This window comes from Formica exsecta, unplaced genomic scaffold, assembly GCF_003651465.1.
Source record: "Formica exsecta isolate Colony F162 unplaced genomic scaffold, ASM365146v1 scaffold80, whole genome shotgun sequence".
Classification (NCBI taxonomy): Eukaryota; Metazoa; Arthropoda; class Insecta; order Hymenoptera; family Formicidae; genus Formica; species Formica exsecta.
In genome coordinates, this window is record NW_021853570.1 from 1,509,018 (window position 1) to 1,524,560 (window position 15,543).

The following is a 15,543-nucleotide window of genomic DNA, read 5'->3' on the forward strand; positions in this document are numbered from 1 at the left end:
ATATATATATATATATAAGAGAGAGTTATTTTAAATAAACATAATAAGAGAACAACTTAGAAAAAGTACCTCAAGAGGTTTGCTTTCGTGGAACCATTGGAAGGAGGCTGTCGGATATGATTCCACTCGTGTTTCCATAATAACAACTTCTCCTTCTGCAACGAGTTGAGGTTGGATCGGCTTTACAAACATCGGTGCTTTCACCTCGCTTGTAGTGTCTTCGCGGTCCTTGATATTGATAGAACTCGAACTTCTCGATTCGCCGGCTTCATTCTGGACTCTAATCTCATATTTGCCGCTATCTTTTTTCGTCACGTCAGATACAATTAATTCGGCTGTACTTTCGTAAATATTTATCTTGCACCTGTCAGTTGGCGTAATTTCAATACCATTGCGGAACCATTTGACTTCCGGTTTCGGTGTACCCTCAAAATCAGCTAAAAGCTTCAAAGGCTTGCCACGCTCTGCTACAAGAGCTGGTAAAGGTCGTGTAATTCGTGGTGCTCTGAGAACAACCGGTTTGCTTACTTTAACAATATTACTGATCACCAAATTAGCTCTGCATTCAGCGCGACCGTATTTATTCACAGCACGAACGCGATATATTGTTTCATCTTGAGGTGTTGGTTCTAAAATTTTTAGCTTAGCTTCCCCAGTTGTTGGGTTGAAAGTAATCTCGGTTTTTTCGTTTGGTTTTATTTCTTTCTCACCGCGATACCATTTCACTTCCGGTACTGGTATGCCGGTGACAACACATTCTAATAAAGCAGGTGTATGCTCTTCGATCATTAGCGGTTTGATCGGTGTCGAGAAATGCGGCGCTACGCCTTCCTCTTCTTTTTCTGAAAAGACAAATATCATGTTATATGTAAATGTAAAAAAAAAATATAAATATCCAAATGCAAGTTATTTAAAAAGGAAAAGAAATATATTTCAATAAAAAGGAAAAAATAGAAAGCACACAGTTGATTCTTATTACTTCTATGACATCATGTAATTGCTAGAAAGTAAAAAAATGATATAATCAATACATTAAGCAATGCATTAGGCACATACGCGTTTCCATTTTGCAAATTACTGTTAATTTATTTATATTTATAGAAGACAACATAGACACATTGTATTAACTTGAAGAATTTAATATGTTTGCGAATGCGATAAAGACGTACTATTATTTATAGAAAAACATGCATTTTATTTGTGGCAGTTGCACACACACACACACAGATTATACGAAAAAATTATAAATATTACTCCATGATGTTTTTATTAATAGAAATTTAGTAGGAAAAGATCAAAGATGTCGGAAAATAAATCAAGTTTGTAAATCCATGTCAATATATTAAGGTAAAAAAGACACACTTTATGTTCGATAATATTACTACCAAATATCACAAGATTGACAGTGGATGTTGCAACTCCAGCCGGATTAGATGCTCTGCAAGAGTACATTCCAGCATCTTCTTCTTTAACTTTTATAATTTCTAAAGTTGCTGTTGTTTCGAATATAGTCATTGTATACTTTTCACTTGCATGAAGTTCTTGCTGATTTTTATACCATGAAATTTCGGGGAAGGGGTTTCCTATGACGGTACATGTAAATTTGGCAGGTTTCTCTAGCTCAGCGATAACAGGCTGTAACTTTTGAATAAATCGTGGAGCAATAGTTTTGTCCTTATCCATAATAGATATGTCGACTTGAGTACGTGGTCTACGTTTTCTCTTACGGTCTTCTATTTTTGTGATATCTGTCTTAATTTGTAACTTGACATCTTCAACAATTTCTTTGATTTCTTCAGTTGTAGTACTAATTTTTTCTTTCTTTTCATCAATAATAGGAACAATTTCTTCGGGCACTTTTTCCTTTTTCTTAGATTTTGTTTTAATAATTTTAATAATGGCTTCATCCTTTTCCTTTGACAATTTTGCTACTTGTTCCTCAAATGTTATAGGCTTTAATTCAATAATTTTCTCTTCCTTAGGCTTGTCTTCTGTCACCTCTTCTTTACTCACTTGTTTTAATTTAATTTCCTCTACTGCTTCTTTTTCTACGTTCCTCTTGGGAACCGGCTTTAATTGAATCGTATTCTCTTCAATTTCCTCAGGTAATTTCTCGTCTTTAACTGGAACTAATATATGTTCTTCCAATTGTTTAATTTCTGGTTTTGAGTCTTTCACTTTTTGTTCTTGTTTCTTTTTTCTCCATGAAATTTCGCTTGTTGCAATTACATCTTCAATTATTCTATCTTCTTCACGAGATGGCACAGATTCCACTTTCTTTTTAATTTGTTTTTTAGTATCTTTTGTAATTATTGTTGTTTCTCTTTCTTCAGAAATTTCTGTAACCGATTCTTCTTGATCGATTGGCACTATTGTAACTTCTTCTTTGAAATCAACGACTTTTTTCGTTCGTTTACTACGCCGCCAAGGAGCCGCAGTTACCTCTTCTGGTTTGTCTTCAAGAAATTGATCAATCATCTTCTCTGATACTATTTCAGGTGCGGATTTTAACTTTATCTCTTCGAATTCCCCTTTTTCAACTGGTTTTAGAAGAACTTGTTCCTTTGTTTCTTCCTCTTTAGGAAGCTTCTTAACAGGTTTTAATACGACTTCCTCAGGTTTTGGTTCTTCGGGTTTCTCTATCCTTTTCACTGGTTTCAATCGAACCTCTTCAGGTTCTTCCTCTATTTTCTCCTTTTTCACTGGTTTTAAAACAACTGATTCCTTTGTTTCTTCCTCTTTAAGAAGCTTCTTAACAGGTTTTAATACGACTTCCTCAGGTTTTGGTTCTTCGGGTTTCTCTATCCTTTTCACTGGTTTCAATCGAACCTCTTCAGGTTCTTCCTCTATTTTCTCCTTTTTCACTGGTTTTAAAACAACTGATTCCTTTGTTTCTTCCTCTTTAAGAAGCTTCTTAACAGGTTTTAATACGACTTCCTCAGGTTTTGGTTCTTCGGGTTTCTCTATCCTTTTCACTGGTTTCAATCGAACCTCTTCAGGTTCTTCCTCTATTTTCTCCTTTTTCACTGGTTTTAAAACAACTGATTCCTTTGTTTCTTCCTCTTTAAGAAGCTTCTTAACAGGTTTTAATACGACTTCCTCAGGTTTTGGTTCTTCAGGTTTCTCTATTCTTTTCACTGGTTTCAATCGAACTTCTTCGGGTTTTTCTTCGACTTTTTCTTTTTCCACTGGTTTTAAAACAATTGATTCCTTTATTTCTTCCTCTTTAGGAAGCTTTTTAACAGGTTTTAATACGACTTCCTCAGGTTTTGGTTCTTCGGGTTTCTCTATCTTTTTTAGTGGTTTCAATCGAACTTCTTCGGGTTTTTCTTCGACCTTTTCTTTGTCCACTGGTTTTAAAACAATTGATTCCTTTGTTTCTTCCTCTTTAGGAAGCTTTTTAACAGGTTTTAATACGACTTCCTCTGGTTTCGGTTCTTCGGGTTTCTTTATCCTCTTTATTGGTTTCAATCGAACTTCTTCGGGTTTTTCTTCGACTTTTTCTTTTTCTATTGGTTTTAAAACAATTGATTCCTTTATTTCTTCCTCTTTAGGAAGCTTTTTAACAGGTTTTAATACGACTTCCTCAGGTTTCGGTTCTTCGGGTTTCTTTATCGTCTTTATTGGTTTCAATCGAACTTCTTCCGGTTTTTCTTCGACTTTTTCTTTTTCTATTGGCTTTAAAACAATTGATTCCTTTGTTTTTTCCTCTTTAGGAAGCTTTGTAACAGGTTTCAAAACTATTTTCTCAGGTTTTGTTTCTTCGGGTTTCTCTATCCTTTTCACTGGTTTCAATCGAATCTCCTCCGGTTTTTCCGGGACTTTTTCTTTTTCTATTGGTTTTAAGATAATTGATTCCTTTGTTTCTTCCTCTTTAGGAAGCTTTTTAACAGGTTTTAATACAATTTCTTCAGGTTTCGGTTCTTCGGGTTTCTCTATCCTTTTTACTGGTTTCAATCGAACCTCTTCAGGTTTTTCCTCTATTTTCTTCCTTTTCACTGGTTTTAAAACAACTGATTCCTTTGTTTCTTCCTCCTTAGGAAGCTTCTTAACAGGTTTCAAAACGACTTCTTCAGTTTTTGGTTCTTCGGGTTTCTCTATCCTTTTTACTGGTTTCAGTCGAATCTCCTCCGGTTTTTTCTCAACTTTTTCTTTTTCTATTGGTTTTAAAACAATTGATTCCTTTGTTTTTTCCTCTTTAGGAAGCTTTTCTTTAGGAAGCTTTTTAACAGGTTTTAATGCGACTTCTTCAGGTTTCGGTTCTTCGGGTTTCTCTATCCTTTTTACTGGTTTCAATCGAACTTCTTCCGATTTTTCTTCGACTTTTTCTTTATCTATTGGCTTTAAGATAATTGATTCCTTTGTTTCTTCCTTTTTAGGAAGCTTTTTAACAGGCTTTAATACGATTTCCTCATGTTTCGGTTCTTCGGGTTTCTCTATCCTTTTTACTGGTTTCAATCGAACTTCTTCCGATTTTTCTTCGACTTTTTCTTTATCTATTGGCTTTAAGATAATTGATTCCTTTGTTTCTTCCTCTTTAGGAAGCTTTTTAACAGGTTTTAATACGACTTCCTCAGGTTTCGGTTCTTCGGGTTTCTCTATCCTTTTTACTGGTTTCAATCGAACTTCTTCCGATTTTTCTTCGACTTTTTCTTTATCTATTGGCTTTAAGATAATTGATTCCTTTGTTTCTTCCTTTTTAGGAAGCTTTTTAACAGGCTTTAATACGATTTCCTCATGTTTCGGTTCTTCGGGTTTCTCTATTCTTTTCACTGGTTTCAATCGAATCTCTTCCGGTTTTTTTTCAACTTTTTCTTTTTCCACTGGTTTTAAAACAATTGATTCCTTTGATTCTTGCTCTTTAGGAAGCTTTTTAACAGGCTTCAATATGATTTCCTCAAGTTTCGATTCTTTAGGTTTCTCCACTAACTGTACATCTTCGGATTTCTTCTCAGTTTGCGTTGGTTTCTTTCCACGTCTCCACGGTAAATCTACCTTTTCAGTAGGTACATCTCCGTTAATGATTTCTTCGACTTTTTCAGGTAAAGCTTTTGTTTCTGCTTTTTCCTTTATAACCGGTTTAAGAGTGATTGTTTCTGGTACTTCTTCCTCTTTGGATATTCGTTTTACTGGTTTTAGTACAATTTCTTCTGTTGATTTCTGTTCTTCAGGTTTTTCATATCGTTTTGCCGGTTTTAATACAACGGATGTAAAGTCTTCAACCTGTGGTTCTTCTTTAACGGCTTTTATCGTTTTATCTTTTTTAGGTTTTCGCCAAATTATTTCAGATACTTCTTTAGTATCATCTTTTATTGATTCTTCCGAAATTTTCTTTTGAATCGCCGAAGGCTTTGATTTACGACGCCATGGAGCTTCTGAAATCTCTATAGATTTATCTTCTTCCAAACCAGTTTCAGGTTTAGTTATTTGAATTGGTTTTATTTCTTCAGCTTCTTTTCTTTCTTTTGCTTTTTTCCCTCTAATCCATGGTACCGGTACTTCTTCCTTCATAGATTTCTCGATTGTTTCGTCGGTTCTTTCGATGGCAATCATCGTGATATCTTCCTCTTCCGTGTATGGTACACTTTCTGCAACGTTTTTCTTACCTTTCACTTTCTTAATTGACTCGTTATCTTTATCCGTTTTAATAATAATTTTATCTTCTTCTTCGTGATATGGTATTTTTTCTTGTTGCTCTTTAATATCCGTCAAATCCATAGTTTTTGTTTTAACACGTTTTAAATCGACTTTCTCTGTTATTTCTTCTTTCGCTGTTATTTCTTTGTCGATTCTTAATACTGGTTTTAATGATATTTCCTCAAAAGTTTCTTTGCGTATTTCTTTTTGCTCTGGTTTTGTTTTCTTCAGAATTACTTTTTCTTCTGTCCATGGCTTTAATTGTGGCTTTTCTTGTAATGTTTCTTCTTGTCTCTTTATTTTTTTGTCAGTGCTAATTGTAGTTTCCGACATTGTACGTTCCGATGTAAGTAAAGTTGTATCTTCTTCTTCAGCATATATTCCCATAGCTTTGACGTCATCTTTTTCTTCTTGTATTGCTTTTCCGCTTACATGCGGTTTTGTTGGTTTTAGTTTGGCAATGTCGTACTCAGTTGAAACCTGAAGTAATGTAGTATCTTCCTGTTCAATGTAGTCAGCTCTTTTAAAGGTTTCTGTAATACTTGGCTTTTCTTTTGTGACAGGTTTTAAATCTACTTTCTCTAAACTCGGTTTTCTAAATGCCAGTTTAGTAAGTTTAGATGGTTTTAATTCCACCGTTTCTATAACCTCTTTTTCTATTTCTTTTTGGAGAACTTTAGATTTCTTTAAAGTAATTTTCTCTTCTGTCCATGGTTTTAGATTATCTGTCTTATCTATATCTGTCACGTCTTTACTCGCCCTTCTCGCTTCTTTGACTGTAGAAACATCGAGGGGCGTAATTTTTTCTATTGAAATTATTTCAGGTTCTTTTTTTGAAATCGGCTTAAGATCTTTTTCTAAGATTGGCTTTACAATGTCTTTTTTTGTTGTTTGTGAAGGTTTCAGTGTAATGGTTTCGAGTGTTTCCTTAGGTATCTCTTTTTTTTCTAATTTTGCTTTTTTCAGAGCAATTTTCTCTTCCGTCCAAGGTTTGAGTTGCTCTGGTTTTTCTTCGATAAACTTTTCCTTTTTAGTTCTACGCGTTTCCTCATCCTTTGAAATTTTAAGTAAAGAACTGTCTTCCTGTTCGATATAATCCATCTTTTCTACAATATCTATTTCTAGAATTTCTTTTGTCTTTGGTTTCGTTTTCTTTAAGGCAATTTGTTCCTCTGTCCATGATTTTGCTCCTTTGCTTTTCTCTTTTCTCGACACAATTTCATCTAAACGATGCGATGTTTTCAGCAGAAGAGCATCTGCTTCCTCTTTGTAAAGTTCAATCGTAGTATCATCGCTACGTATAACTTCTTTTTCGGTTGCTACAATATTTGTTACATCTTTAGGCACAGATTTTAGTTGAATCGTTTCAAGATCGGATCTATGAATTTCTTTTTTCTCAATCTTTGTCGGCTTCAATTCAACCTCTTCCAGTTTTTCTTTAGTTACATCTTTGATAATTTTGGGAGTTTTTTTCAAAGTCACTTCTTCCTCAGTCCATGGTTTAATTTGACTTTCGAAAGGTCGAAGCTTGTCTAAAGAGGAGTCTCTCGATCTTGTTTTCCTCCATGGAAGTGAGTCACTAATTCGAGGTCGATGCTGAACGCGCTCTTTTCTCCAGGGTAGCGATTCATCACCTGGTTGAAGCGGTACTTCAAGCGGTAAGCCATTCTCGTCAAGAACTAAAGATTTTAAAATGATATCTTCTTTCAAATCTTGCTGAAGTTTTGCATCTATTTCTATACTGGCATCCGTTTCTGCGGAAACCACGTAAGAGGCTTCTTTTCTTTCTGTAAGTTATGAAAAGTTGCTTTAAATAACTTTGAATATTTTTAATTGTTTGTTTCACATCACATCACGCATGTTGAGCTAAGCAGAAGCTTTGTTGATATTATGCCGAATCTGCGATACATGCATGTTGCACTAATGAAAAACATTTTTATAAAGCAACGAATTATTAACATTAATGCCGTAGAATTAATTATACTTCGTGTTTAATCGTACATTTGTAACATCATTTGAAAATCTATTTCATAATTGCAAAATAAAGGAGAATAGATTTTGGCTGAATTAACTTTCCTGGGTAGAAATCAGGCAATTTGCCAGATATCTGTCGACCTTGGAAGAACGAATTATTCGAGTTATTAATAATAATTTGTAAAATATTATATTTAACTTAACATCTGCCTTTACTTGAATATATTACAGCAATAAAAACGTATGTATTTTTTGTATTAGTTTATTATAGTAATTAATACAATAATTAATTATTGGAGTGCATGAATGCTTATATTTAACATTTATTAATAGACAAAAATAAAAAAATTAAAATATTTATATGTATTTACAGGATATACATTGATGTTGACAACACAATGAAGTAACGGATCAGTCAAACACACGTCAATTATAGCTACACACAAGATATAGATATTAAAAAATATATAGTAAGAATGCAAGACGCGTGGATTCGTCGATCTTTTGCATCATTTGTAAATGAACTAAATAAAAATTTGGTATCTGCGACTTGTGTGATTGCGTAGGAATTTTTCTTCAGAAAGACAATAAAATGCCACATGATGACAATAATGTGCAATAATAACTGTGACATTATTAATTTTAGCAAGACATAAAGACACGAGATTGCAAAGATGGATTATATTAAATGTGGTCGCCTAAGTCATGTGACGTTCATTTGTAGTATTCGCGAAGTGAGTTTCCCTCAAGTAATAGTCTTCCGCGAGAGTAACTCGGTGGGGATTCTTGACGTACAAGACACACGCCCCTACTTCGTGCTACATCTAGCCGTAATAGTAATCTGTTGGAAGTCGAAGACGAAGGAACGAAGGGAAACCATGATCGTGCTTCTTCTAGGTGATATTGTAGTGATTGTATCATTTAGTGAAACAGTGACATTTGAAAGGAAATTTGAAAGTGACATTTAAAAGGAAGAAATGTGATTTTTGACAGATTTTGCTGCCTTCGGTCAAGAAGATACATCCCTTGCACTAGTTATTTTATAGCGAGGTCTTTTCCACGTTCTCGACCGAAGTGCAGCCGCATTCGAATTGGACACATTCGAATTCATTTTACCGCAACATCGTAAAGGTGGTGCATTTGAAATATCCGTGTCTATATCTTTATTTTGAGTAGTGAATTATTTAACAATTTATGTGTGTATATATATACCTGTCTATAAATATCGTCTATTTCTTATTTTTTTTCCTTTTTGTATTTTTGTATTGTGCTAATCAGATTTTATTTTCATTTCCAAGAAACAAAGCGCTTTCTTATTAATATAAAATTTTTTAGCTATTCTCTATTTTAGATTTGTGTATAAAGTGCGACTGTATATTATCTAATTATTGATGTAATGGTGCGAGAAATTATCTAAGTCATGAGAAAGATAGGAGACTTAGTCTCTACAATTAAATATTTGAAGTTCAAAAGATTGTGTTTATGCGTTTAAATATAGGGATAGTAATATACTACTTTCTACACGATGACGTACAGTTTATTCGATGATTTACGAAAAATTGAATTTTCAGTATGATTATGTACAGAATTAAAAATAAAGATAGCGAGAGATAAACGCATATAAACATGTGTTCGTTTTTTATTCCTTATCACGTCAAATAAATTTATATAAAAAAGATAATTTTTAATTCGTAAATGTAATGCAGCATCATATTAAAACGTCATGCAATATCATACTGTCAATCAGTGAAGTTATATTACATTTTTAAAATAAATACAAATTTTATTTTTAACTCTAATTCAAAAAATCGAGAAAGAATGCAAAGCAATGGTAAAAATTTATTCTTTAAGCAAATAGTAAATAATCTTAGTTCAAATTTAACTCTTGGTTCGTGTGACAATCATCTCGAGTAGTATAAATCAAATAAAATTAGACAAGAGCGCTTGAAAAGTTTAGCAAATTATTGATTCACATTCTTTTCGTGAAATATTTCTTAACGGTTGTACTGAATACGATCACACCATAATTAGATATCGCAAAGTTTCCAATTGCAATGGACGATTAAAACGTAGTCGTATATCTTGTGAACTCCTGAATTGCTGGTTTAACAAAAATAATTTTCTCTCATTTTGCAGAGTGCGCTGACACGCTCTTCCCCGTATTATTTCTGGCATGACTGAATCATTGGCAGCTGGCTCGGGACGGAGCCAAAATAGTTAACTACCTCGACCAGCTTCTTCCTTCGAAATCACCGTGCTGACGAAGCGTCGAACGAAGGTGGTAGTCTGGGAGTCTGGGATCAAAGACAGAGAGCTGGACCACGGAAAAGAATATCTCCTTGATGAATCAGCGTGCCCATTTGTCCTCTTGAAAAGTGTACTATCGTTCCATCTTCAAGGTCGCCCAAAGCTGCTCGTACTTTTTTGCTCATAATGGCTCGCGTTTAAAACGCAAAGAACTGAATTTAATTCTTGAGAATTCTTCTTTTCACCAGTTAGATATTTAGAAATAACTGAGAAAGAAAATTGATGCATGTATTCTTTGAAAATATACTCGTTCAATTCGATGTGTGAAATTTTCGACGGCTGGGAACAAATATTCAAAATTTTTGATGTTCACGTAGAATTTATAATCCACATAAATTTCTGATGAATAGCAGATATTCTTAGCGATATATGTAACACGCTTAAGTATTCTCCGTTTAAAGATCCTATCCGTGTATATCATGCAACGCATTTTAAAATATAAAAAATCGTATAATAAACTTACAAACTATTAATTTTAATAGAATAATAATGAAAAGTAAAAGCGTTTAAAATATAAAGATGGTAGACCAATGCGGATTATAAGTCAGTTTTAAACAATTCTTTAAAGCGTTTATAAGCGAGAACAACCCACGATTCGTCGTGGTCGATGAATCTTCGCGGAGTTCCAAGCCGGCGGCCAAATATAGCTAGGTAATGTAATACACATCACGTGTTCAAAAATAGCTTAAGAAAAGGGCCTAGCCGAGTGTGCACACGACACTTCATCTGCTTTTCCGCTCGGAACGTGTGCCGCCTGACAGAAACGTTAACATAAATATACGTGTATATATCTGCGAACTTGTTATTTATAAAAATATCTATTATATAAACGCAAGTCAAACCGGTTATGTGCTTCCGCGATAGTTTTTCTATCGAAGAGAAATGAACAAAAAAATCTTCATTTCTATTTTATAGCAGCTTTCTTTTTTTATAAACTTTTTGCTATGTTTTTTCCTCTTCACGTATGATACACCCCAGAGAATTCAACGGAAGCACGTTCTCCGTTACAAAGATCCAACGGTATACAGATATAGTTTTATTTCACCACGAAAAGAGTATCGAGTGTAACGATCTCGAATAATTTATCGTATAGTGCGAACTTTATAGACATATTACATTAATAATTATGCAGTTTTTACACATATTTTACGACATATTGATCCTGACCTGAATCTTCAATTGCCACAAAGATTCTCTTATATAAGATGGTCGCGATAAAATCGTCATTTACGACGACATATTATAATCATTAGGCGACGGTCGTCGAAACGGCAACAAACGAGACTTGGACGTACTTACAACATTCGGTTTTATTGCGATTTTCATTGTACAATAATAAATATTCGATTAGTAAATTGTTAGATATCGAGTATTTCTATCCATGTGTGTATGTGTTGTGTGATTTCTTTAGTAAATGAATATTTATAATTGTAATGGGCATATACATATANCAAGATTATGTATGTATAAATGTATATATATATTTTTTTCTATTTTACGATGTATTTTTTATAATAGATATCAAGACTACAGCGAACGAGTAAACGAGTTACGTATTCAACGCAGTCGCACCGCTACTGATCCTTTCTCATTTTTATCTCATGACTAATGTCGCGCAGAATTCCATATTACTACATTATCTATTTACAGAGAATTGATAGTACTTGTTATAAGGTGAATTCACATTTTTGTCTTGAGATAAAAGCTAAAATATCGAGAGCACGGAACACTGGGTAAGACGTTTCGCTCCCTCGGCATCTGCCTTAAGCTGATCTCAAGTAATCTGCGCTTGTTCCGATCCACCACATTTACAAACAGTTTCGATTTTCATTATATGATATATTGCTTTTACAGCACTTCAATTTCAGCACCACCTTTGCGACTTTTATATACACTTGGATGATACGTATCACGGTATTTTTCACCGAGAATCATGATATTTTGCAATACAACCTCTCAAGTCTGTTAATTAATTACTCCTCGTTTCACTCGCTCAACTATTTTCAAAAACGAGTTAGTACAAACTCCCCGGACGCGCGTGACACTGTTGATTAGAGGATGTGATCGAAGTGAGGAAATCTAGGGCGATATATCGACAGGTTACGTTTTTTAAAAGAGGCAACAACAAAGCACAAAAATAAAATACGAGTGGATATTTACGCGGCAAATCGCGCTGCGCGGAGACGGCCGTACTTGAGACGATGTAAAGATGTTTAAGAGTCGCAATGAGAGAGAATACGTTAGGCGGCAATTGATGTACGTTAGTAATGATTAAATAATTAGAAAAATTTTTAAATTCTTCCAATGTGATCAACTTTATACGTCATTTTACTTTACAATCTTTTTACATTTATTTCGTTATTGAAAATTAATCAACCATTCTGAAATCGTACATTGCGTATACATACATTTGCGAATATCGAAAGACAAAGAGCTTCTGATAATTGAAATTTAATCGGTGCGTACAATAGGATAATTGAGTTAATAAATTCTCATCTCTTTTAAGATTTAAAACAATATTAGTATCCCAAATTAAGTCACTAATGTTATTAATTTGTCATGCTACTGTCTCGAGTATAGTATTCGTCTCCGGCAGTTGTTGGAGATGTATTTATAATATAAATCCAATCGCGTATCATGTTAGCAATCGAATCTGTATTTTCAGTTCTTACTTTTGACGATGAGTTTGGCGGACGTTTCTACGGTACCGGCTGAAGTTGTAGCACGGCAGGTGAAAGTGCCAGTATCCTCCTCGTACGTGGTTGCTATAAGTAGCACCGCATTGTTGCCTTCGTGAATCATCTGAAAAATGTGATATGCCATGTTTCCTTGAATATTATAAAGGCTCCAACAAAATTTTTCTCGATACTTCATAAAAGAATAACAGAGCGGGACTTATCTTACCTGGAAGTCTGGTGATTGTGGGATCAAGGCACTTTCTCGATACCATTGAATTGTCGGCTTAGGCTTTGTCGGAGTCACTTGAGTCTTAAATTGAGCAGGCTGTCCCTCAACGACTATTTGGTCCTTAAGAGGTGTCAATTTTGGCAGAACATCAGCTGTATCGGGCGCTAGTCGAAAACAATATAACAATTATTTCTTTATGATTTAATAGGTTGAAACAAAAAGAAACTTTATAAAAATAAACTTGATTTTTTTCTTTTTTCTTACCGAGAACTCTGAGATTGGCGAATGTCGTTACATCACCAGCGGGATTTTTAGCGATGCATTTGTAAACACCTTCGTCTTCGGGGAACGCTTCGGAAATTCTCAGAGTACATAAATCGCCTTCCTTCTGCATTTGGAAGTACTTTGACGGTTTAATCACCTACGCAAACGCGATAAGCATTCGAGTTAAATTTTTTATTAAAGAAATTTGTAATGTTATAATTATTATTACAACGCTCTAGATACCTTATCGGCTTTCTTCCACTGCACAGTCGGAACAGGCTTTCCTGTAATTCTGCAAGCGAAAGCAACGGACGTTCCCTCTTTGATAGTTTGATCTCTTAATGGTTCCAAAACAGTTGGCGCTTTTTCCACCGTCGGCGTCGTGGGTTTTGCAACTTTTGTCGGCGATTGAGGTCCGCGAACGGTACATTCTGCTTCGCAACGCGCTTCTCCGGCATTGTTAATTGCAACGCATTCATACTTGCCAGTGTCCTCCGGTATCGTCTCTAAGATTAGAAGTGTATACGTGTTATCCTCTTCTAAAGTTTTGTAACGGATATCTGCCGTTATCTTCTTGCCATTCTATAATAAAGAAAATATTCAAATATAAATTCAAGTTTAAATTTCTTGCTTTCTGCATGCGTTACAATTGCACATGCATTAAAATTGTAGTAAATATATATTGCGCATCTTTTACCTTGAGCCAGTAAACGTCCAGAGGCTTGGTGCCAGTAATTTTCGCATCGAACCTGGCAAGTTGTCCAGTGGCTACAGAAGTAGATTGAATCGTGGATAAGAAACTGGGTGGCACCGCGCCACCTCGTCCAGGTTGCCTTCTACGTTCCTCCACGACCAAATTGGCGCTGCACTTGGCTTTCCCTCCTCTATTCTCAGCAATGACGGAAAAGACGCCGGAGTCTTCCATAAAAACTTGTCTGACAATTAATACCGATTTGGTGCTGAAGGTGTAAATTTGGAGATCGGCCGAGTTTTGTATGGGAAAATCTTCGCGATACCATTTGATGGTCGGTAACGGATCGCCGTCGAATTCCACTTCAAATTTCGCCTGTTCTTGCTCAAATGCTCTGCACGGTTGAATTTTTTTCGTGAAGACAGGCGGTTTGGCAGGTTTCACTTGCCCTTGAACCACACGTTCCTGCGTCTTCGCCTTGTGTTCTACTTCTGTAGTTTCCGTTGCTGTGATCTTTCTTGTTATTTCCAAGTCACCCTTGACTTCCTTTTGCGTCTGTTTTTGCTTAGCTACGTGAACTTCGCGACCATGAATTGTGGATTCGGACGGACCCGGAGGATATTTTCCAGCAGCTTCAACGCGTTCCGTGTCTATATCTACTTCGGTAACGAATGGTTTCTTTACATATTTTGGAGATGTTTCCACGGGTTGCTGAGGTTGTTCCTCTCTGGTTATGAGAAATCAATGATTAGCATCACCATCATTGCCAAAAAAAACGTGTGTTGATAACACATTTTTCTTATCAAATATTTATTACAATACTTACAAATTCTCTTCATATTTCTGAGCCATTCCCTTTGCTAGAGAATGTGCAACGACTTTTTCGCCAGGAATAGCAAACTGATGCGAGGTCTCCCTTAATCTGGTTTCTTTAAGCACTTGTTCCTCTTCAAGGCTCATCAGCTTACTATAATAGTCCTCGTTCTTTTTGCTCTTGACAGATTTCTGCCATTCAGTCTCGGGCTCTTTAATGACTTTATGACCAAGATGCTCGGTGGCAATTTCGATGCCTTGGGAAACGCTTTGGTGACGTTCATCGAACACGCGCTCCAATTCTGTGTTCTGTCGCTCGGTTTGGTACTGTGTTAGCCCATAATCGTACCAGGCTAAAGAAATAATATGTTATATTTGTGTCCTTGTGTGTATGTGTGTATCTCGTACTCGATATAAACGAGACGCGCGTGCTTCGAGCGGATACATCGATTGATTGATCTCGACAAATACAATACAATGTCCTTTGGTAAGGTATATGTGCAAGTATATTAGCGTTTGTGCATACATCTTTGCTGAAAGATGTAACGGATCATTTATTATGATTTATTGAAAAATCAAAATATTCTATTGTAAAGTAAAACTTTGCACTTTTCTTAACCAAAGAACAAAAAGTCTAACCGGAAATCCCACGATATTTAAGACACAGTACGTAAATGACGATGCAACACATATCGACGACACTTAAATAATAGGGATCGAGCTGGATTTGGAAAATTCAAGTGGTTAACATATATCTGAAATTATTTTGCTGCGATCATATCATCAAAAACATTGTTGGATTAAATTCTTTTTCTCTCTTTTTACGAACGTGCTTTCCTTCGTGCTATGAGAAGGCTTTGTTTCAGATTTAAAGGGGCAAAAAAACTGCTGCAAAATTATTTTGTCTAATTAACTGAATTCGCATAACTCGTAGAATTTTGCTTCAATGA

The 15,543-nt window shown here is 35.1% G+C and overlaps 1 protein-coding gene and 1 long non-coding RNA gene across 2 annotated transcripts in view; one reads left to right on the forward strand and one right to left on the reverse strand.

Annotated features, from left to right (window-relative positions):
• LOC115244162 (titin-like) overlaps window positions 1-15,543 on the reverse strand; it is a 90,151-nt gene that overhangs the window by 45,709 nt on the left and 28,899 nt on the right. Inside the window, 9 exon segments of the mRNA XM_029821593.1 lie at window positions 70-842; window positions 1,386-3,801; window positions 4,936-7,424; window positions 12,591-12,720; window positions 12,823-12,989; window positions 13,090-13,246; window positions 13,333-13,671; window positions 13,787-14,507; window positions 14,607-14,946. Coding sequence (XP_029677453.1) covers window positions 70-842; window positions 1,386-3,801; window positions 4,936-7,424; window positions 12,591-12,720; window positions 12,823-12,989; window positions 13,090-13,246; window positions 13,333-13,671; window positions 13,787-14,507; window positions 14,607-14,946 — 7,532 coding nt within the window.
• On the forward strand, window positions 7,431-11,279 carry LOC115244164. The gene is made up of 2 exons (XR_003885332.1): window positions 7,431-8,742; window positions 9,748-11,279. It is a non-coding gene; the product is annotated as an uncharacterized LOC115244164 (long non-coding RNA).